Source organism: Tasmannia lanceolata, unplaced genomic scaffold (assembly GCF_043159265.1).
Source record: "Tasmannia lanceolata isolate RefF3 unplaced genomic scaffold, GAP_Taslan_0.1 ptg000015l, whole genome shotgun sequence".
NCBI classification, from domain to species: Eukaryota; Viridiplantae; Streptophyta; class Magnoliopsida; order Canellales; family Winteraceae; genus Tasmannia; species Tasmannia lanceolata.
The window spans coordinates 44,201,901-44,226,020 of NW_027518692.1; the positions used below are offsets into that span (position 1 = coordinate 44,201,901).

Genomic DNA, 24,120 nt, shown 5'->3' on the forward strand with positions numbered 1-24,120 from the left:
TCAACAAATTTGCCTCACGTGAGTTTTTTGGACATATACGGAGGGGCAAATAAGGAGGCTGATATGCCGATAATGGGCTGAAAATTTGGGACCTATTTGGAAGTTCAACAAAAAGAAACGGCAGGATGCATAGGGAATTTTCACTAAAGTTGGTTGACGAATTTTCCTTCGTTTACGCTTTTAGAATAGTAAGGATTTGTTCATTATTGTTTCCTAGCAGGCAATGTGTCATTGTGAAGTTGAGATTATAAAGAAATGTGATGTGATCCTATAGAATATCGAGATTTGGTAATACTCCACGTCTTTTCTTATAAAATCCTATGACCTTACAGTTAAACAATCTGATTCAATTGTTATGCTAGAAAATATATTATGCTAGTTATAGTTATCCAGACCTGCATGCTCATGCCAGTACTAATTTCATACATGCCGTGCATCCCACAAGTTATAGTGCGTATGCCCGTGCAGCCCAAAAATATTATGTGGATGATCCAAACCATTCATTTGCCTGGCCTTGAGAGGTCCCCAAAATATCTTCTCCATGAGATGATCTTAACCCATTAGTACAGTGGGGCTCACATTGTTTAGATGATCCAAACCACTCATTTGTTGGGCCCTGACCTAGATAGGGGGTGCCCAAAATATATTCTGATGTTAACCATGTGATCCGTGGAGGTTTATCTCCGTCAGGCCCAACAAATGAATGGTTTGGATCACCTAAATAATGTGGGCCCCACTGCATTTTTGCTGCACGCGCGTGCAGGGCCGTGCACCATATAATTTCTCTTTTTATAAATTACTGGGGCTCGGTAAGCCTGTTAGGGTTTGGGGAATAGGTGGAGAGGAAGAAAAAGAGAAAGAGAAGAAGAGGGCCAAACACAGGATAGGATTTTTGGAAAGGAAGAAACCCTCTTCTTCTCGTTGAGCTTCTGATCTACAAACCATGGGAAGGGGAAAGTTCAAGGGCAAGCCCACTGGCCGCAGACAATTCTCCACCCCCGAAGAGATGCGTAAGCAATTTGTTGCAATTCTAGGGTTTTTTTTTTTTTTCTTTCACTTTAGATTTTCTGCTACTTTTATTGGATCTCGAACGGATTTCTGCTTCTTCTGGATTTTCGTTACCTTTTTCCAGTTTTCCAGTATGTTGTTTTTGGTAAGTAGAAATCACGATGAAGCAGTCATATCTGCTGCACTTGGATGGCTTTTTAGTAGGAGTTCTGATATCAGGTTGAATTGAATTATTACATTGATGAAGGAATTCAATTCGTATCGCTCAATTAAAAGTGCATGAGTGGTGAAGTTCTAGAGACTTTCACTCTAGGCATTCATCTGATGACTAAATGTTTATTTTTTTAAGAGATAGGTACTTAAGAAATCTCAAATTTATTTTAATAACAGTTTATCGAAGATTTCGACCAAAAGCATACTCTCAATTGAAAAAAAATCACATCGTATAAACTCAATTGTACAACTCCCTTGGTTAATAGAATCTCCCTCTAAACTCTGTACGCACCGACGATGTGCGGAAAAGAACCCGTTGGACAAAAAATCTGATCAAATAATACGATCAAGGGCAAAATTCAAACATCCACAAGAGAACAATACACAGGGAGAATAAATGGATTTTCGTGATTTGACACAATGACCTACATCCATGGGTTAGATCACTTCTTCCACTATTAAAGAACAGTTAACAAGCTTACAAAAACAGGATTAACACAATCCCATAAACCTGTAACCTTTGTTGCTCTTCTATGGATATCCTTCTCTCTAAAGAAACTCTTTTCTCAATATAAGAAAGAAAATCCCCTTTTACACTACAAAAGGAAACCACATGAGGGAAATAAATCTCACCTTCGTGTCTTTATACAAGAGAAAACGGAACTAAGACTGTTGTTTTTGTTGTTCTTCTCTACACGAGAATAATCCAAGCCAGTGGGTGTGGCCTTTTTTCCTTTTACCAGGAGATGAGACCGATCTCTGATCTCTTTCCTTCTCTCTTATCTCAAGAGACAAAACCGGAAAAAACCATGGGTGCTCCATCTCTCTTTTACAAGAGATAAGCCTTACTTTCTCATGCTCAAAGAAAACACATTCAAGAGAATAACTGACGCCTTTTCAAACTTAGATTCCTTCCCATGCTTCCACTCACAAGACCATTTCATAAACTGTTTTTCAACTATTTGGAAACAAGACACAAGACTAAATTCTCCACCTTGGCTTGTTTCACAACCACCTGGAGATCAAATATGCTATGTATCCCAAGGACAACTCCACACTTGTTGCTCATGAGGTGCCTGCCCTACTCCATAGTGAGCTCCGCCAATCATGAACACCTGGTGATATTTGCCAAGTCCAAGAAATGCTTGAACTTAGTTGCTGAAATAGCTTCCTTTGCAGATTCTATGGTTGCCATGCATTTTTCCTTAGTAATCCCTAATGCAATCATTGATTGTAACTTTGACTTTCAACTGATAGCTTCACTTTGAAGTATGAATACATACCTGGTAGTGGATATTCTCTTGTCCAAATCACTTGCGAAGTGTGAGTCAATGTAACCCACTCCCTCACTTAATCTCTTCCATTGGTTATTTTTCGTAAAATTTATTGCTTCCCGATAACACGATGGATCCCGATTTGCAGCTACTAAAGCGAAAGAAACCTTGTTTTCAAAACCATACCTGACTGATGCTTTAGTATCTCTTTTGGCCTTTTGTCTTTGCTAAATAGTAAGACTCCTCATGCTGCTCTTGCATGATGCTAAGTGATTCTCCTTGAGAAGATTGTAACATTTCATCTTCCTCCTTTTGTGGTTCTAGATTAATCAACTCCACGTGAACCGTTCCGGTTTTCTTCTTATTGCTTTCTTGTAGTTTCTCTTCTTCTTGCAAGTTCCTTTTCTGTATGAAGGCTTATATTTCTTTGATTTTGGATCAAGCTTGGTCCTTTGCATGCTTTGTTTATGGACATACACAGGATATCCAAAAATCCTAAGTATAGAATAATCCGCTACTTTTCCCATTCACACTTCTTCGGGAGTTTTGAAATTAATTGCAGCAGATGGTAAAGTGTTAACGATGAAACATGCCACGTTCACAGCTGCATTTAACCTCATAATTCTTGCCCTCTCTAGTAGAATTCTGTTCATGTGTTCTGCAACCCTTTTGGTGTGGAGTACTCGGGTTGCTGTCTTGTCGGCTTAGTTATCAATTCCGTTTCTTTTGCCGTTTTGTTTTGGTCAGTGGAATGGAGCGTTTTGCCCATTTCGTTTCGGAAAAGATGCAACAACCCATAGTTTTAAAACTCCCCCATGTCATCGTGGACTCTCCCGAGTTGACTCCCTTTTCCCTTGGCCGCGTTCCGTGTTTTGCCACCGCGTTCCGCTTTTTGCTTGACAGAGCCAATAAAAACTCCTTTGACTGTCCCGAATTATGACCGCGTCAACTGAGTACTCAACCGCATCAACTGCGTTCTTGGCCGCAACTGCGCCGAGTCGACAAGGATTTTTCTTGGCCACATTTTAACCTGCATCCGCGTTTTTAAACACTGCTACAATTGGAGATTTTTTAATAGTTAAAAAATAAAAAAAAATCTAAGAAAATAAAAAATTACTAGAAAAATATAAGAAACTATTAGATGAACCACCATTAAAAAAAAACTATTATTAGAACCAAATTTAACAAAGAACATTAATAGGGTTTATATAGAGTTTAGATGGATTTATATAGGGTATTCATGTACAGAACTAAATTCCAGGCGAAATTGAACGTAAGGTGTATAAGTTGTTTCTGTTCAGCCCGCAACAAAATGTTTTGGCCGTTTCGGCTGAAACAAAACAAAATTGATGACTTAGTTTGTCGAACAATAACCTTGTTCTTGCAATAATTTATAAATTTTACGGATGTGTATTACCTTCCATTATCTGACCCAAGAGACTTCAATTGTTTACCTGTCTATTTCTCAACATCACTAAATGGTAACCAAAGCTTGGAAAGAAACAAGGTTTTAAATTTCGGTTTCGGTACCGATTTCGGACCCCACCGAAATCCGAAATTTCGGACAGAAATCTCGTAATAATTAAAAATTATTATCTAATTAATTTCGGATTCCGAAATTTAGTAATCTTTCTTTAAAAAAAAAAATACATTTTCTCGAAATTCTGGATTTCGCCAAATTTCGGTTTCGGTTTCGGTCTCCCACTGAAATCCGGCCGAAATTTAAAACCAATGAAAGAAAGCTGAATGATTCGGGTTAGAATAGTGATGTGTATCAAGGGGGTTAGGGGAATGGTTAGGAAAAAGATGATGAAAGTAGAAGAGGGGAAAAGGTTAGAGAAAAAAGGGAGGAGAATAAAGGATGTGGAATCATGGACGAAAGGAGGGAAGAGAGGAGGGAAGAGAGCAACATATATTTCCAATCAGTTAGACACAACATGGTAATAATTCACAACTTGAGTATGCGTAGAAAATTTATAACGGTTGAGTTCAATTATTAATAAAGAATGTAATCTATCCAAGCAAAGTTCCATACAATAAATCCATGATCAATCAAAACAACTAAAGAATGGAGATCACAAAAGTGCCTACAATAAAAGAATATAACAGATCTATAATCAAAGTAAAATGGTTCTGATCGATCTTTAAATGGTAGCCAAAGGTAGGAAAGCAAGGTGAATGATTCGTGTTAGGATAGTGATGAGTTGCATTTTGAGAGAGAGAGAGAGGGAGGGAGGGAGGGGGTAGGACAGGAGAAGAGGAGGAAAGAATAGGGGCATGCCCTGGGGAGGGGCGCTACTGCTACCTTGTCCATGGGTTTTACACCAACAAGAGGGAGGGAGGGAGGGAGGGTGTTGTGTCTCCCAACCGTGACCAAGAGAGAGTGACAGGGGAAGAAGGGGAGAGAGAAAGAGCTGTGCTCGCTCTTGGCCATGAGAGAGAGAGAGAGAGAGAGGTCTTTTTCTCCATGCATGTAATAATGATCAAAACCCCTGATGTTGGCAACTGGCCCCATGATTTGTGGCTCCATTGTTCGTTGCTATGTGGACCCAGCTAGCATTACAAAAGTGGGAACATCACAGGTGGAAGACCTAAGGTTTATTAGAGCACTCCTAACTGCTTTGGATTGAAAATAATCTGCTTAATGTGATTTGATCAATGCCCTCCTTGATTGCTTAGCTTGCATTTATGAAATTTTTGGGCTGCACCCCTGTCCTTCTCATGTGCTGTGATGCAAAGTCTGTCACGTATAAACAACTATGGCATGAGTGAGAGGGATTCTATGTAGGAAATTTACTATGCTATTTTTGGTTTGGTGGTGCCTCTGGCTCTTGTATTGGTCATGGAGTCATTATCTTAACTTTTCTTGGAAATGCCTTTGGCTCTTCTGCCTGCGTGTTGTTTCATTTAACGTTGCCGAATGGAATCAAGATATCTTCTGTATTTTTTGGGATGTGTGTTACTAATTGATTCTTTAATTGCAAATTGATGGTTAACATTTTACTTCTACTCTAGCTGAATCATTGGCAATTATTGTCTTTTACTTTGATTCCATGTTTTTGGTGTTTTATCAGAACCTTGTTGGTTTACATCTTCATTTTTTAAATTTTAACTTGATGGTACATATCTTTTCCACTCACATTTTGCTCCATTTGCTATGATGACTTCATGGTTTTTACTTATTACAACGTTAGTGTTTAAGCTGACTCCATCTTTCCTTTTTGTTTCTTAATAACCGCAGTTGCTGGTACATCTACCCGTCCTCGCACTTTTAGACAGGTATAATTCACGAAGAAAAGAAATTTTTGGGAAGATATCACTTAATTTTAAGCTCAGATGGAGTCTTTTGAAATGCATCTTTTGAATTGCGTTATGAATATGATAGAAAACTATGCATTTGCTCTATTATTGAGCGTACTCTCTGGTCATTAAAGAACCTTCCATTGCCTATTGCCATCCTTTTATTTTAATGAGTACAAATGATTTTTGTTTCATTAATGTGGGGCGTGATGGAGTTGTAATGCTGATAAAAATTTAAGTATTTATTATTTCTGGACGCATTTAGTATTGTTTCCTTTGGGCTACTATATTTCCAACCTTCTGTTATTGATAATGCATGACTAGAAAGGCAGACCAGAAGGTTCTATATATATATATATATCTGCCGATATGTCACGATATTTAAAGCCATGATGGCTAGTAGTATATTACCAACTTCCTGTTTTAGATTCTTTCTTCAGTTTGTGTCATGACTGCAATATTTTGTATGAAATTTTATGGGTTAGAGATTGTGAAGGTGAGCACAAGGGATATATATTTTGTTGTTGTTAAACTCAAAATTTTACAAAAAAGAAATAAAGGTAAAATCCCTTAAGAAAATAAGAGAGAAAAAAAGGTGGTTGCGGTGAAGATCTATAAATAGAAAGAAGATCTTTTGGAAAAGGATCGGATCAGATCTTTTGGAGAAAAGCTACGAAGACGAAAGAAATCCCTTTAGAATCTCTTCCTAGAGCTCTCTAAAGGGACAAGACTTTTCTCCTCCAGGAGAAAGATGAGATTAGTCAAAGAGAGTCGAAATAAAAATTATCAGAATTGTACACTAACAATGTTATTGCATTGCATTTGTAATATCACTATTACAACTATGCAAGTTTTTGTATTTCCACAAAATCTCTCCCAACTTATAAATATTAAGTTAGAAAGGATGGGCATTAAAAAATAACTGGATTTTCTCTTCACACTTAACCTAATTTAGAAAAGTTAATGGATTATTAGACCGTAATCATTTTTTTCAAGTTTCACACATATTAGAATAATAATAGGGATTGTTAAGCTTCCCCCTTGTTACTTAAATGTGAAAAGCTGAGTTATGGTTTTACTCAGTCACATTACCTTCATCTTGGACCAAATATATCATAAAGATGATGACTCAAGAAATCTGATATCTCCCCTCCCCCCCCCCCCCGGCAAAAAAAAAAAGGCGAAGTTTTATGTTTCCGTCTTTATCCTTTCCCTCGCTAATCTTTAGATGCTCATTTTAACCGGATCAAAAGCAGGATCAGTTGATTACCACCCAAACTAAGCTGCCAAAAACCATTTCATATTTATGTAAAAAGTTTACATTTTATTCTTTAAAGGTTAACTCTTAGTAACTTGATTTAGTGATGTGGGACCATCCAAGATGCCGTGGAGTATCAATGAGTCAAGAAGATGGGGTCCATTGTTGATTTTAAAAGAGTTTTATTTAGTTTTTGGAGTGTCATTTAAGTTTTTTTTAAGTTGGGGGGCAGTAGGGTCTTTCCCTACCAAAATCACTTAAGTTCTTTGAGTTATGAGTGTTTTAAATAGGCCCCACATGTATTATGAAAATTTAAGTAGGGTGAGTCTTGAAATCATTAGAGGGCATTTTTGTCCAAAACTGTTGGGTTTTTGTTTTAGGGTTTTATAACTTTCTAGCTCTCTTCTTTTTCTTATATATTGTAAGCCTCGTGGCACTTTTCTTTGATGTCGTTGGATGCTAATGATGAATGAAAAAAGATTTTGAAGGTTCTTCTCTTGCTTGGATGTGATGTATATTTATTGGCAAGGTGTGATTCCTTGATCTTACCTAAGGTGTGATGCCTAGGTTTCTCTTGGTGCGAAGCCTTGGGACTGCTACTGTGATTCTAGCCAAATCTTTTTATCTTTGGTGGGATGCTAAAGCTTCTTTAGTGAGATACCCTAGAAAACTCTAGGTGGAATGCAACCCTTTTCTTTTTTTCTTTTTTTAATCATCCCATCTCACTTTAAATCTTGCACCCCCTTAATCTTGCCCAAAACTCTTCTCGACACCTCCCAGGCATATGTTTGTACCTCCCTGGCATACTTCTAAAGTTTTCCGGCACATGTCTACACCCTTCTAAACCTACCCTAAACCTAGTCAAAATATTTTTCCTATCTAATTACATATTTTTAGGATCCAAAGTTCATAATTTTCACCCACCCTTTGTAATAACGTCCTTTCCATAGTCCGTCCTACATCAAATTGGTATCAGGGCAAAATTATTCCTTCATTCAATTGTCCTTCATCACTAGACATTCGCATTGTTGTGCATTAGTAAAAGGTCACGGGGTTTCGCTACTAGTATTATCTATAGGAGACTTTGTTCTGACTTGAAGTTCCTCAAACGGACTATCCTCATGTTCAGTGTCACTACCACTGCGACTGCCAATTCCGATGCAATATTTATTCTCATGACTATCAATTGTCTTGTTCCGCCCTGAACCACCATATCATAATCCACTTGCACTTGGTCTTGGGTGATCTCGTCCTCAGGAGCAAACTAATAACTCCCACAACAGTCATCACCAGTAAGGCTGCCAACATTACTAGTAGTAGCTGTTTGCACTAGTATTACTGTAATCAACACTGGTTATTGATATTTTCCTTTCCACGGTGATGAAAAGTCTGAGATTTTGGTAACCATTTGTTCCTTTGATTATCTAAAATTGAGTCTTCTCTGAATACCAACCACAAGTCTAATTGGTTGTCCGTGACGGAAATATGGTTCAAATTAGTTGGATTATGTGCTTTTTATCTTTATGTTTTATCCCTATATTCAACATGTTTCATATCTATATTCAAAAGTTGCTGCTCATTTTGTAGCACACAACAATAGCCTCCATATTTTTTGAGGTTAATTTCTTTCTCGAATTCTCAGTCCTGTGAGTTTCACTTAGAGTTAGAACTCTAAGAAGGGCAGGTTTGGCTGAGGATCTTCACTGCGGTTTGTCTCAGATTCGGGGAAGTCTGTCTCTTCATAATTGAACTACCACTTGATTGAAAGTGAAAAAAGAACACATAACCTTTCAGTACTTTGGCACGTTCATCTACTTACCACCAGTGCACACATAAATCTGTATAAGGTCTTGGAACAGTTTTTGTGATTTGAAAGTTTGAAACCCTTATAGCTTGTCCCGAGTGTTCCCAACTTCCCAGTGCACATCGATGGGTTTCATTATATCGGAGAGGAGGAGGTGGGGGGGGGGGGGGGTGAGGATGTTTCTAGCAAATGAAGCAAGGATTTAGTTGTAGTGGTGCTTGATTTGAAACATTTATTTGTTTATCTATATCACTGTTTACAAACTCTCTGAATCAATAATTGATTTTCCTTAGTTGATTCAGTGTTGTCTTCAACAACTTAATCAGAAACTCCTCTATTCAGCCAATGGGACTCTAAAAAACTCTCTGCAATTATTTCTTTGTTTCATACTAACTCACTTATAGTTGCACCTTTGCAAAGTTCTATCCGTTTGGGTTTTTAAATGCTGCTCTATATTTACTCCAATATGTGTGCTCTTCAACCTATGTTTTAATCATCATTGTTACTGTCTTTTGTTGTGAAAGAACTGGGGGCCATGGTTTTAAATTTCGACTGAAATCCGAAATTTTGGTCCGAAATTTCGGGTTTCGGGCGAAATCGAAATCCCATATATTCGAAAAGTTACTTTATTTTGACCGAAATTTCGGTGAAATTTCGCTTATCCCGAAATTTCAGGCGAAATTTAAGGGATTTCACCCAAAAAATATGTGATTTTATCTTTATTTAATATTATCCCAAAATTTCGGGCGAAGTTACCAAAATTTCGGTTTTCGGTACTTTCCGCTGAAATTTTATAGCAGATAAAATTTACATTATTCTATTTCATCTGATTTCGAACGAAATTTCGGCCCAAATTTCGGTTTCGGTGAGGATTGAAACGCATTCCGAAACTGAAATTTGAAACCATGCCGGGGGCTGAGAAAATAGTCAGCAGTCATTGCATTCCAAATGTTTTGGTAAAAAATGACTTGGTTTGGTCCACCCCGCGTCATAGCCTCAAAATGAGATTTTTAATTCCTGCTTGTATGATAACCCAGTTTCATACCCTCAAAGTGAGAGCTTAGCCTATGCCTCATTAAAATAGTTCGTGAAGGACATAACATTTGAGACTTCCTCCAGTGTGCAATCTTCTGATAGTTTCTTCAAAGAAGACTTGTACGTAAAGGCCTGCAAGACCCACATATTGTCTATAAAATTCCTCATCAGCACCACTACCCTTGTTCCATACCTTCATACTTTCAATGTCTTTGATATTTTGCGTAGCCAACCAATACTGCTAATGCCTCTAGCATTAGATTGATGCAATGTGGAGTTATGGAGTCTAAAATAGGTGTAGCCTCTTTTTATCATCATTTCTTTAGCAGCTTTAAATCTGCATTTTCACCAATTAACATTTGAACTATATTGGATTCCCCAACTTTTATCATTTCCATTTGATTGAGTATACCAAAGATGTGGCTTGTGTCTTTTACTTTGTCGAATGCATCTACAGGCTTGTGATACATGTTGGCTGCTCCAATCATTGCACATATTACTGCAACTTCTTTTCATTTACCACTATTTATTGGAATTCCCTTACGCTCTTTAACTCCTTTCACCTTTCTCAGCAATATACAGTGACATTTGCTGAAAATAAGGCGACATAACTGTATGGGAGTGGATATGGTTTTTTTTTTTTTTTGAAATGGTGGAGTGGATATGGTTACATACATAAAAAGCTTGATATGCTCCCAATCATTCTCTATAAACCCTTCAGCCATGCTCTCTCTCTCTCTCTCTCTACTAATGATGTTTCCCTATAATATTATTTTGGATTTAATGCTTCTATTTCATATCACCTTTTCTCATTCTTAAAAGGGAGCTCGTGTTGCCACCGAAAAATTAGGCATTTCTGTATGTGTGAGTTTGTCCTATGTGATACGCTTTTACTTTTTTACATCTAGGACAAACTGATATGGGTGGAATTTTGAATTTGTTAGCGTTTTCTTTCTGTTGTCAACTTGTCATGTTTCTCCTATTCTTTTTTTTTTTTGGTATCTATTTGGATATGTGAAGAGCAGTCTCTTGGATACCATCAGGAAGAAGCTGAGGCTGAAGCTGAAGAAGAAGTGGAATCTGGAGAGGAATCCGAAGAAGAAACTGAGGTCAACAAGCTATCTTGTTTATTGTTCTTCTCCTACAGTTCTTTGTTTCTTTTCATTTTGAAAATTCTATGTTATTAACTTGGTATTTTTGTTATGAACAAATGTTATATTTGGTTGACTTTTGTTTGTAACTGGGTTTGCATGTTAGCAGAAAAAGAAAGGCATCCAAGGTGTTATTGAGATTGAGAATCCTAATTTAGTAAAACCGAAGAATTTGAAAGCCAGAGACATTGATGTAAGTTGCATAAATCTTTATTATAGTCTCTTATTCATTGCTTCTGAATTTTATGTCTGAAACTTTATTGTATGATAATTCTGTTGGCCTGCTTTCAATCCACTGGCTAGATTTCAGTGAGCACAGTATCACTTATATATGTATATACACCCTTAGAATTAGGCATGCCACCCATACCAAATTGTCCTATATGTGATGAGGTAGAAATAAATAAAATAAGACAAACTTACATGGGACAATGAAATGCCTCTTTTGAAATAGATTTTATAAATAGAGGAATCAATTCATCGGCTATTGGCATTTTTAGTCCCATCAATACTTCTCCATTTGAGGATAGTTGCTGCCTGCTTGTTATGTTCACCTAGGCCAACTGACCCTCTATTTGTCATTCTTGTATGAATATATTTTCTTGTGAGCTGATGTTCATACTCTCCATTTTTTATATTGGGAGCCTTTTCTTTATTTAAACTTCTGTTATTGGTTGGTGGTAGTTTTTTGTGATGTTTAACATTATAAAGTTTAAAATAAAGAGAGGGCCATCAATATCAGAGCAAGAGAGTGTGAATATCATATCCCTTATTATATTTCTTATTTGGTTATTTGGATGATTGGAACTGTGCTGACTTTTGAGTATTATTATTCTCATTGTACAGATTGAGAAAACAACTGAGCTCTCAAGGCGTGAAAGGTATGTACATTTTATTTATGCTACCTTTTTGAAGGACTAATTAATAGATTGACGTGACACAGTCCACTTGCGGATTCATTTTTGTTCATTCAGTTATATGAGACATTCCAGATTGGTTTTAATTTATTTTTGATAAGATTTACTTCCATTTTGGGGGCTGTCCACATCAACTACGACCCACACATCACTAGTGCAAAATGAGAACTTACTATTTTTAGTAAACGGGGAGTTTCTTTGTTTTACTAAGCCCAAACTTATTATTTTTAGTAAGCACAGACTTACTATTTTTGGCAAGTATGAACCACTTAAAAGCCTTCAATCGTCCTTATAAAAACTAACGGAGGAGAGCCCTTGATATTGTTTTTTGGAAACTTGTAGATTTTTCTCAAACTTCCACCAAGAGCAGTTGCCCTCCTTCCTTCTCTCTCTCTCTCTCTTGAAAATTATCCTCTTCCTCTCTTTTCCTCTCTTCTTACTTTTCTCCCTTTCCTTCTTTTTTCCTCCCTCTAACCTTATCGTCTTCTAGCTCAAATTCCCTCATGCTGGTCGGCCAATTCCCTCATGCTGGTCGGCCATCAAATCTGCACGCTATTGTGACTGACAACCTTTCCCCTTCATTCTTTCCCTCTTTCCCCCCATCTCCCCCCTCCTGTCCCCTTGCTAGTCGGTCTTGTGCTTCCGCCTGCCCACCCTCTCATTTTCCTTCATATGCTGTCTCTTCACATCTGGATTTTCTGTACAACAACCTGCAGTTCAGCAGGTTTGCCCACCCCACGCCACCCCACACCACTCAACAATCCTTTTATCTCGACGAACAACCCTCTGTTATAGCTGCTTTTCTCCATGTGTTTGCTTGCCGATCTCTCATTCCCCCTGCTGTCTTGCACTCCCTTACATCAGATCTGGACATCACTCTCCTCTTTCAGCTGCTGCTTGCTGTCCCAGTAACTAGTTTGAGTTTGAGTTCCTTGGATGGATCGAGGCTGACACTATCCCTTCTCCATCACTTGGGCACTCCTCCATGGTTTGGTGACAATGGCATTAATTGAAAGTTTATCAACTTTATGCTCCTAAGTGTTCTCCAAAGAACCCACAACCCTAGTTTTGCACCATAGATGAATCCTCTTTTTCTTCTGCTTACTTGTGATTTGATGTTTGTCTGCATTTTTGTTTCTTGTCTTATTGCTTTGTTTATGTCAAGCTTTTTTTAGTTGTGTGCTAAGCCTGGATTTCTCGTCAATCATTGAACCGCATGCTAAAACATTGGTCAGGGTAGATGTTGTTAATTGTTTTTTGAAAGATGACATATTTCATTAATATTAAGGTAGCATTTGGGACCAGGAGTCCCAACTTGCAATACAAATATTAACTAGGACTGGCATGGGCATACCCAAGACCAGTGAGAAAGTACAACAAATAAAAACAAAATACAGTCCCCCTACACCTCCTCCTCTCTTCCTGACATTAGCAACCTTTCTTAACGAGTTCAATGGGATTACTTGTATACCTTAAGCGGTGTCTTTCTAACCAATGCCAACCTGACGTTCTGAGAACCTACAACATTCAAGACATTCAAGAGGCAGTATATCAAGGCAATAGTGTCCGGGAATGAGGTCTAGGCAAAGACTTCTCAAGCCAAGACTAATTGGTCACCAAGAGAAACCATCAGCTTAAATAATGACCCTGTACGGGTTCCCCCAATTGTCAAAAACAACCACTGAAATTAAAACTATACACGAGTCATTGAGCTTCCTACTTCCATCTTCCAGCTTCCTGCAATCAATTTCCGTCCCACCTAATTCTGCCCGCATGTCTAAACAGAGCTTAATTGACCTGAAGTTATGTACTACCCTTCAATCGCAAATTTTCCTTAATTGAGAATATCCCTGTACTTTTAGAGTGGCCCCCTTTAATTTTGCAATTCAGTTGTTGGCTCAGCCTCTGTGATTATCAATGTTGTCTCATTCACCCCTCTAGATTGTATGGATTGGAACATTTCTCTTGTTCTTTCTAGATTCTCATGGTAGGACATCCCAAGAACGTCGCCCACAGTTAGGAACTCATTGAAGCCTACCACTTCTGGGTTCTCAGGCACATCCTCATCATTTGATATCAGGATTCCTTTTCCTTTATCTCTCCTATCCAATTCATCTGATTGCACTAATTGAGTTTGTCCTTCCTCAGGGATATCTAACCCTGAGCCTTAACTATTTGCATCCATGGGTCCATATTTAGATTCCAAATTGGCGATTACCAGCTGTTTCTCCTCTTCCCATAACCGTCTTCTTGTCCGCCTTTTTTTTCTAAAAGCTTGTTAAAAATGGGTCCACATTTAGATTCCAAATTGGCGATTACAAGCTGTTTTTCCTCTTCCCATAACCGTCTTCTTGTCCCCCTTTTTTTTCTAAAAGCTTGTTAAAAATGGGCAAGTTTCGAAGAGGCATATGAAGCTCTTCTTCACTATTCAGGCTACCCGGGGCGGGGGATATCCCTAAGCTTTGGGATGCTGCCCTCTCCTTTAACCATTGTTTCTTAAGGGGAGAGATTAGCACCTCGCTTGGCGTGGGAGATTCCTTCCTCGCCAGTTTTTCATTATACTTCAAAGATTTGAGAAGGTCCAGGTCTTCAATCGTCATAGAGTTATCTCCCTGTTCAATCGAGACAAAATCTTTTGCGCATGCCTCCCCAGATGGCCAGATATACTGGATGTAGGTGAGAACTTCAGAATTCTCAATTCGTGGAGACTTTGAGACTGAGGCTTCTTCTTCCAAAATTCTTTTTTAGTGTTCATACATATAAGCTTTCTCCCTACTGTTGAGAGGCCCCCACGAGTGGCAAGGAGATAGGCTTTCAATCCGGGTCCTTTTTTAATATTACGATGTTTGCCCACACGTGGAACCTTCACATCAGGGCTTGACTTTGACCTGAATAATCTATTTTTTAATTTCAAGGCCTTTCGATCCCCAACCGATTTTAAACTAAGAGGGTCCACAATGTCTTTTCTGCCCCCCTTGCCTAAGGAGCCACGTGGCACTGGTCTGACAATCTTAGTAGACGATGGTTTGGACAAGGCCCCCCTCAACTGTGCCTTCCTACGCCCGGATGAGACAATGACCAGTCCAGACTGGCCAGGGGGTAGGCAGGATTTTCAAAATTTGAACGGGGGGCTACCGGCTCCAAATCCCGCCTGCCACCAATTCCGGTGAGGGGACCACCACCGGTGACCCTTTATCGGTAGGGGACTCATCAGAATTCCCAGAAAGGGGAAAATTGTCTTTACTGCTAGATTCCCCCACAACCGATAAGGCCAAAGAATTTACACTGTCCTAAAAAATGACCTCAATTCCCACTGAGTAATTAAAATAGTCTACCCTTAAATTAATTGAATGTGGGATAAGACTTCCAATGAGAAGAAATAACCAGGGCAGAGGCAAAAGCCAAGCAATGAGAGTGATTGCTAAAAAGTTGGGTCTCAAGGACCTGACCCAAATGCGATCCGAGAAGCTCAACCGTGGCAGGTGACCAGGCATGAAGGGGAATATTGTAAAAACGTAGCCGGACAGTTCTGGCTCCCGTGTTAAAATCTGGGAACCAGGGCTGAAGGGAGGAAAGAAAATCCCCAAAGGCCTCCCCTCCACGTCGGAGGATAGACGTCACCTGGGCTTCCGAATCAAAATGGAAGATGTTCCCCACTGTGCTAATGGCAGAGGGTTTTTCCAGATTAGGCAATCCCCAGAAATTTTTTGCCCAATTCCAAATATCCTCTAAAAGCCATGATCCAGATTTCAAATTTCCAATAAGGCAGTTCTTAAGTTGTCTTTTTCTATCCTCCACAACCGCCACTGGGACCTCCAGGCTCCCATCCTCTTCACAAGGGGCAACTTGGATTTGCTTGGGTCTCCACACCAAGTTTGGGTTTTCTCTGTTACGAGGGTGTAAACATATTTTGCACAAAGTTTGAGTACCCAAATTTCTGTAAGTACATTTTGGACATAACCAGTCGCACCCATTCGAAGCAAACTACGAGATGTTTCCACTGGTCGCCGCCCAGGAGCCTCCCTAACACCAAACTCCAATCTCCTCCCCTGGTGTCCCATTCCTCCAAACTCCCCAAAGATCCTGCAAACGATCTCGATGCATGCCATTGGGTCCGATAAGGTTTTTCCGAGTTAACTTCCTGCCCATAAGCAAACAGAGATCTCCTGCAACATGGGTACGATCAAGGAAGCAGGATTCGTTCTCACAGGTGGGGAATCGCGATTCCCCGATCCGCGAATCGGATTCGGGATTCGGTTTGATTCCCCAAAATAGAGGAATCCCGAATCCTTTTCATCGGAAACGCGAATCCCTATTTGGGAATCACGATTTCTTTTCCACCGGAATCACGATTCTTCATTTATGGATTCACGTTTCATTGATAATAAAATTCGCAGACTCATATTACCAAAAACCGCGAATCCCATTCCGTGAAATCCGTTTCCCCGGCGATTCTCCGGATATAAACCCACCCTCCCTCTTGAACGGTTTATGTGTTAATGGTTAACTGCTTGAGAGGTTTCCGAGCTTGAGAATGGTTTAGGGGAGTGGTATTTACGCCCATTTTGATCACCCCACACCCATCGTCAGTGGCAATGGGTGAGAAAAATTCGGTGGCTTTGATTGCAAATGGGGCTAATGTACATGATGTGAGAAAAATCCAGTGGCTTTGATTGCAAAATTACACTGGCAATGGGTGTCCCTAGCGACTCCCCGGCGAATCTCCGGCGAAATTTCGAATCCCGCTCCCAACCATCCCCAGAGCCTTCGAATCCCGCTTTCGATTCCCGCCCTGGCAACTTTGGGTACGATATCCCAAGTTATTCGAATATTTCCAAGACATAATATCCTCCATCTAGGCATGACAAGTAAGGCTCCGATATTCGCTCAAGATTGTTTCCACATTCACATATGAAACCCGATGATTGCTGTAATCCTAGCACTCTCGGAGGGAAATTCCTAAAGGCATCCCTAATAGTCATTTTCTTCTTTCAAGGTGTTGTTCTTCAACGGTCGGAGGTTCAATCCCAACTTACCAGAGCCGGCAACCGTCGCAACAGAAGGATGATTCGGGTCTTGATCTTGATCCTTCTTTCCTTTCTTTTAGAGGAGACTAGAAATCCTACCTGGGTAGTTGTTGTTTATGTTTAGCTTTTATATCTGTTACAGCGAACCCATGCTAAGAGAGGGTATAAAGAGGAGCCTTGTTCCATGTGATTACTTTATGTCAGTCTGCTGACAGTCTTAAGGAGCTAATTGTTCTATGGCCATCAACTATAAAGATCTTGGCTCAATATATCAACCTCCACAGAATAGAAGCTTCTAGAATCATATGGGTTGATGGCATATTACTAAATTAATATGTGAAGGTTCCATTCGATTTGTTTTGGATTTAAGTTGATTTTCCGTAGTTACCTAAGACTTCCATTCAAATTGATGAAATGCTTGACTTAGCTCGGTCTGGTATTTTTTCTATTAGTTCATTATTGTTTCCTATCAGGCAATGCGTCATTGTAAAGTTAGTTGAGATTATAAAGAAATGTGATGTGATCCGATAGAATATTTAGATTTGGTAGTACTTACTTTTTTAGACCTTTTCAATAGTACTCCAGTATTTTGCTTAATTTTCTTAAAGGATCTATAAAATCCTATGACCTTACAGTTAAACAATTTGATTCAATTCAAACCTACATTTGAAACCTACACCTTTACTATTCTACATTTTGATTCAATTTTGACAACCCTTGTCACTTGAACGCAAAAATACGTCTTCCTCACCGACTAATGAGATTGTCAAAGCGTTTTGGACTTTTGGGGCCCGTTGGCATAAAAGGGTTCAATGAGGCAGAAATTTCAGCACTCTTAACTGATTTTTGAATCTTCAAGGAAGGACTTTCTGGTCATGATGAAGGAGCAGTTATAACACCTACGAAGAAGAACTAGAATTCTTTTTCCTTTTTTTTTTGATAAAATATTTTTTTTTTTTTTCATAGGGGGTTTGGGTTTCCTTTTCATGTTCGTTGGGTGTTTTTGTGTGTTTGCTTTTAGTTTGTAGGGTTTTCTTTTTAATTTTTTTGAGGTTGTAGTAACTTACAATGGTGGGGAACATCCACTTAAGTCAGTCGCTTATAACTTAATTGAGCCTTTAATAAGTCAATCATTTAAATTAGTTTTTATGGTTGCCGCTCAAGGAGGAGTTTTTAGGGATGGGATTAGAATAATATTAGTGATTGCTTTTGGGGTTTTGACTTTTGAGAACATTACAGGGGAGGGTTTTTGCTGTAACTTAGTCATTACTCATTACTACAGATTTCAGAATTGAAGAAGGGTTTTTTCCCCTAAGATGCTACACAAACAACCACACCATCTTGGTGTTTTTTTTCGCCTAATTTCTGCTCTATTTTCTTCTGGATTTTATTATTTACCCATTATAGATATGATCTGCCCACATCTGTACTTCTGGTTGCAATGTGTTAAGTTGTTTATGGGTGGAGAGTGACCTGGCTGGTGTGATTGGTTGGGCTTCAATCTAGTATTGGGCCATGTAGGGTGGTAAAATCAATTATGGAGGTAGTGGACTTTTGTCAAGTGTTTCAACACATCCCAAGGAGCCCAGATGAGATGACATATAAACCTTTCTAGTGAAGGAGTGGATCAAGAATTTTTGGTCATGAGTCGAGATCTCTCACCTAGATAAGAACCAATTTTCCCATTTTGAAGGTATGGAACCCCATTTATTGTTCTATGCTGTAGCAGGGTCAACTCTCCACCCATAGTTTTGCTTTCATGTTCAATAAATAATGTATTGATGTTACCTTTCAAAAGAAAAAATATGGAGCCTTTGAAATGGGATTATGGAGCATTGCAGTAGGTCTACTAGAGTTTCTTAAATTTTGTCAGGTAGATGAAGAGAAGGGAGAACTGAATTTCCATGGAACATGAAATCCCAACCCCACGACTTAAGCCTTTTATAAATGTTGAGTTGTAGTAGTTGCAACGAATGTCACTAGGGCCATGGCCTATCTGGATTACATGAAATGACTCAATTATAACCATACTTATAAATTTCATTTCGTTTCGTCCGAAATGGACGAAACGAAATCTTCAAAATTTCGTTTCGTCCAAAATTTCGGTCATTTCATTCGAAATTAACCAAAATTTCGTCCGAAATTGGCTATAACGGCTAGTTTGACTGTTTTTTGCAGAAATTACATCAATGCCCCTGTAACGGCTCTTTTGGGTTTTTGATCATTTTAGCCTCCAAATGTAACCGTTTATAGCTGTTGGGAAGGGTATTCTAGTCATTTTTACTTGCACAAACAATAAAAAACTCTATAAATAGCATTTCCCCTACCTTCTTCTCCTCCACCTTCACATAAGTGATTCTCCTTCTCTTTTCTACTTTCACTTACACTATCTATTCTAATAAATTTCCTACAAGTCTACACTCTTCTTCAACTCAATCCAAGTCCATTTTGGAGCAAAGGGAAGGCCTACCTTCAACTTACAACTACAAGAACTATTTCATAAGGCTTGCAACTTACAAGTTACACTACAAATTTCAAGTGAAGGCTTACAAGTTACGCTACAAATTTCAAGTGAGGGAAGGCTAATATTATCTTATTCTCTTCAAATCAAGTTCAACCTCAAGGTTCTCTTTATTTCTTTCCATTTCCTTTCTTTTATTTCTTACTTCATTTGTCCCCTTCTACTTCATTTTTTTGTAATTTGTTTCAATTTTCTTCCTTCTAATTCATTTTCCCCTTCTTCTACTTCATTTCAGAATGAGTGGGTCGGGCTCGGGACCTTCTGCAGGAGCATCCTCTATTGGTTCGACACCCGCTAGATCGGATGACCCGGCATGGGCTTACGGTACATTGGTTCCGGGTCAAAAAAATAAGGTAACTTGCATATTCTGTGGCACAGTCATATCGGGTGGAGGTATAACCCGCTTGAAAGAACATTTAGCGGCTGTTCCTGGTGAAGTAGCATCATGCAAAAAAGTGACTGAAGATGTAAAATATCGAATGAAGCAACTTTTAGATGCAAAGAGAAAAGAAAGGGTTAGAATGAGCCTATCCAGAGCAGAGGTTGGAGGTTTTTATGGCACACCAGACGAAGAAGAATAGTAGGATGAAGAATACATTGGCACACAATTGCCTCAACGAAGAGGAAAGAAAGTTCTTATAGAACCGAGTGGTACAAAAAGGAAGAAGAAGGGAATCACAGGAGGGATCAGGAATTTCTTTGCACCACGAACAACCCCTGGAGCCCAGCCAAGCATTAAAAGTGCTTTGGCTACCAAAGAAATAATTGATAGAGCAGACATGGCAGTTGGCATGCTTTGCTATGATGCCAATCTCCCTTTCAACGTTGCCAATTCACCTTTCTGGCAACCTATGTTTGATGCTGTGAATGCCGTGGGTTCGGGTTATAAGGCACCTACTTATCATGCTTTAAGGGGTTTCATTTTGAAGAATACAGTGGATGAGGTAAACAACTACTTGGAGGAGATTAAGATGTCATGGAGATACACTGGCTGTAGCATTATGGCAGATGGATGGACAGACACCAAACAACATTCCCTAATCAACTTTTTGGTGTACTGCCCTAAAGGAGTCATATTCCTCAAATCCGTTGATGCATCTGGCATAGTGAAGAATGCCGATGAATTATACAATATCTTTGAAAAGATTGTCGGAGAGGTGAATCCGGAATATGTGGTGCAATTTGTAACTGACAGTGGGCCAAGTTACAAAGCTGCTGGGAAAAGACTAGAAGCCGCGTTTGGTACATTCTTCTGGACTCCGTGCGCAGCTCATTGCTTAGATCTCATCTTGGAGCATCTGTGCAAACCGACTGTATTTCCTCACATAGCAACCACAATTGAGAGGGCTCGGACGATTACAAAGTTCATCTACAACCATGGAAGCCTCTTGAATTTGATGAGGAAGAAGTTCACAAATGGGAAGGAGTTGTGCCACCCCGCTGCAACCAGATTTGCTACAAATTTCATTAGCATACAAAGTCTGGTGTTGAATCGAAAAGCACTTCAGCAGATGTTTGTGTCTGATGAGTAGTACTAGTAGGTTTGTCCAACACCCACTGAGTGAAGGGGTAGTTAGTACTGTGTTGGATAAATCTTTTTGGGACCAATGCAAGTACATTCTAAACATCAGCGAGCCTTTAGTGAGAGTGCTGCGTTTGGTAGATCGACAGGACAAACCGGCGATGGGTTACCTATATGAGGCCATGGATAAGGCCAAAGAGAACATCAAGGAGAGGTTGAAGAGAAAATCATATTACATGCCCATCTGGAGGATCATCGACCAAAGATGGGATAGGCAACTCCACAGTCCCCTCCATGCAGCAGGATATTTTCTTAACCCTGCTCTCTTTTTCACTCCTACCTTCTCTAGGCACAGTGAAGTAACCAGAGGCTTGTTGGCATGCATCACTCGACTGGTACCTGATGAAGCTACACAATACCTCATCACCAATCAGATTGAGGATTATCGAGAGGCTAAGGGTATGTTTGGAATGAAGCTTGCAATCCGCAACCGAACGAAGTTGGGACCAGGTATATTTTAGTTGTTTGTTTAATTAAGTATAATTCATTTTAACTTTCAGTTTCTCAACAAATAATGCTTTACTATTTGTTACTTTACAGTTGCATAGTGGAATCAATTCGGAGGTGACGTGGAAGAATTACAGACCTTTGCGATCAGAATCCTCAGTCAGACCTGCAGTGCGACTGGGTGTGAAAGGAATTGGAGCACCTTCGAACACATTCACTCTGCAAAGAGAAATAGGTTGGAGCACCAGAGATTAGATGACTTGGTGTTTGTCCATTACAATCTTAAGTTTCGATAAAGGTATACAACGTAATATAATGTTTTCAACTCTCACCTTATCACTTTAAGCTTTTAAGTTTAACCTTTGACATTAAACTTAATGTTTTCTTTTTCAGGGACTTGTTGAGGAAATCATCTACCACTAGTGACCCTTTGAGCATAGACCATATGGATGTCATGATGGATTGGGTTGCAGAAGAAGAAGATGTCATATTCACGCCGGAAGACATTGTGTGGGAAAATCTTGAAGCACCTACTGCTGTGGTTGGGGCCGGGGACGACGACGACGACTTTCTCATGCCTCTTGAAGAAGATGTCCCTACTGGTGGTCCAGGTGGTGATGACGGCGGCGACGGCGACGACGAAGAAGACATTGAGTATGATCATCCGGGTTATGATGACTGAGAGTTGTTGCTACTAGCTATTGTCTATGTTTCACTTTCACGTATCTCTTTTTTTTAATGTTTTTCTATGTATCAGACTATCAGTTGAGACTTTATGTGTTTAAGTAATGAATATGCCTTTTGGGACACATATTTTGGACTATTTATTAGTTTTTCATCTTTTTCTATTGATTTTTTATTTTTTTGGATTTTTCTCATTTTTTAATATATTTTTTGTGTGAACGAAAAGTTTCGACCGAAATGCACCGAAATGACCGAAATCCCACCGAAATTTCGTTTCGGTGGCCAAAACGAAATGGCGACTGAAACGGAATTTACAACTATGATTATAACTTAAAGGAAATACATTAAAACTTCAATATAAAAGCATAAACTATATAACCTTTCGCAAAATTCAAAAGCATCCGACATCAATTGTGTTGCATATGCTACTTTGAGGTTGAAGTTTTATTGTCATCATCATCAATCTTAGTTGTTTCTCGTTTCTCTGTTTTATTGTATGATATGACAGTTTATATTCTCACAATATTTATCCACAGAGAGGAGATAGAGAAACAAAAAGCTCATGAGAGGTACATGAGGCTGCAGGAACAAGGAAAAACAGAACAAGCAAAAAAAGATTTAGGTAAAATACGGGAAATTGATAATTCTTTTCTCCTTTTTTTATTAGATTGTTGAATTTCATTTTGGTATTGGATACTCATGTTTGAATTGTATGTCTGCTATGAGCTCCTTAATTCTTCAAAAAGAATATAATATTCTTGTCCCACAGTTTCTTTTCAATTTTTCTTCAAAATGTTCTAATGGCAACCTTCCACTTGTGAGTCATGACTTTTCAATCTTGTTTTCTGTTGCTCATGTTTCAAAGTAACTGTGGCCTAGTCGGGCATTGTAGGTTTCACAACAGTGTAGCTATGAAGAAAAAAAAATGAAAGAAGTTTGCAGATAAAAAATGGAATAACTTTTATATCTTCTAGTAGTGCATCTTTCCTTGACGTTCTACTTCTTAATTGGACAAGCTCTAATGATTTAATCATCGATAATTTATAATTTTCTTTTAAATATCAATTGATTATTATCTTCTTTACCATCCTTGCAATCAGTAGTTATTCTCAAGATCTTCTCATATTGCAGTTTGTTGCTCTTGCAGAGCGCCTATCCCTGATAAGACAGCAAAGAGCCGATGCCGCAAAGAAACGAGAAGAAGAGAAGGCCGGTATGTTATCTAACATGCACCACCAATTCCTTTCATTTTCTGTATTTTCTCCTTGAAATTGATACATACACTCCAACTCCAATACTTTCAGCCAAAGAAATGAAGAAGGCTGAAGCTCGCAAGTAAACGCGTCACTCATTAATAGTAATAGAAGTACATACTTCATGGACTACTTCTAAGAATTCTGTGTTCAGTTATGAAGCGACCATTTATGTCAAACATGGATTGTAAGCGTGGAGTTTATTTTTACCATTTGTTCCCAGATTATATGTATGCTGCACTTCAATCTGTTTCACACACAGCATGGTCTACCCATATTTTATGTTAATCTCTAAAAGCCAATGATTTTTTTTTTTTTTAAAGTTCAATTGAGCGGCTGTAGCTGTTTCCTTAACTTGGAGTTGGAAATTTTCGATTTCTTTATGTTGAGATTGCAATATGCAAAATCATCTCTCTCTTTAGTGAGTTATAAAACCACTCAGTAGGTGGGTCTGTAAAATAAAGGGCGAATTTATAATTAGCTTTATCTATTATATTAAGCCGATTCTGGTCCCATGATGGGATCAAAACATGAGTTGTAAAATGTTGGGGTCCTCCCTAATGCATAGGTTTGGATAGAGATGGTGGGCCCAACATCATCAATAATATAATATGATGCATAGGTTTGGATAGAGATGGTGGGCCCA

General features: G+C 38.9%; 2 protein-coding genes across 6 annotated transcripts; both read left to right on the top strand.

Moving 5' to 3' along the window:
• The first annotated feature begins 816 nt into the window (after nt 1–816).
• On the top strand, nt 817–23,828 carry LOC143847477 (uncharacterized). Of its 4 annotated transcripts, none has more exons than XM_077356310.1 (8): nt 817–1,010; nt 5,737–5,774; nt 10,918–11,001; nt 11,153–11,236; nt 11,890–11,924; nt 22,758–22,843; nt 23,353–23,434; nt 23,526–23,828. In XM_077356310.1, the coding sequence occupies exons 1-8, from the start codon at nt 944–946 to the stop codon at nt 23,545–23,547; spliced, it is 498 nt and encodes a 165-aa protein (XP_077212425.1). In that variant the 5' UTR covers nt 817–943; the 3' UTR covers nt 23,548–23,828. The 4 variants fall into 4 exon arrangements, with proteins under 4 accessions (XP_077212425.1, XP_077212426.1, XP_077212427.1 ...); XM_077356311.1 differs by having other exon boundaries at nt 23,369–23,434; XM_077356312.1 differs by having other exon boundaries at nt 10,936–11,001.
• LOC143847476 (uncharacterized) lies at nt 12,483–22,749 on the top strand. Of its 2 annotated transcripts, none has more exons than XM_077356308.1 (4): nt 12,483–19,611; nt 19,744–21,540; nt 21,631–21,835; nt 21,931–22,749. In XM_077356308.1, exon 2 carries the CDS (start codon nt 20,288–20,290, stop codon nt 21,038–21,040), a length of 753 nt encoding a protein of 250 aa, XP_077212423.1. In that variant the 5' UTR covers nt 12,483–19,611; nt 19,744–20,287; the 3' UTR covers nt 21,041–21,540; nt 21,631–21,835; nt 21,931–22,749. The 2 variants fall into 2 exon arrangements, with proteins under 2 accessions (XP_077212423.1, XP_077212424.1); XM_077356309.1 differs by having other exon boundaries at nt 19,744–21,489.
• Nucleotides 23,829–24,120: the final 292 nt, after the last annotated feature.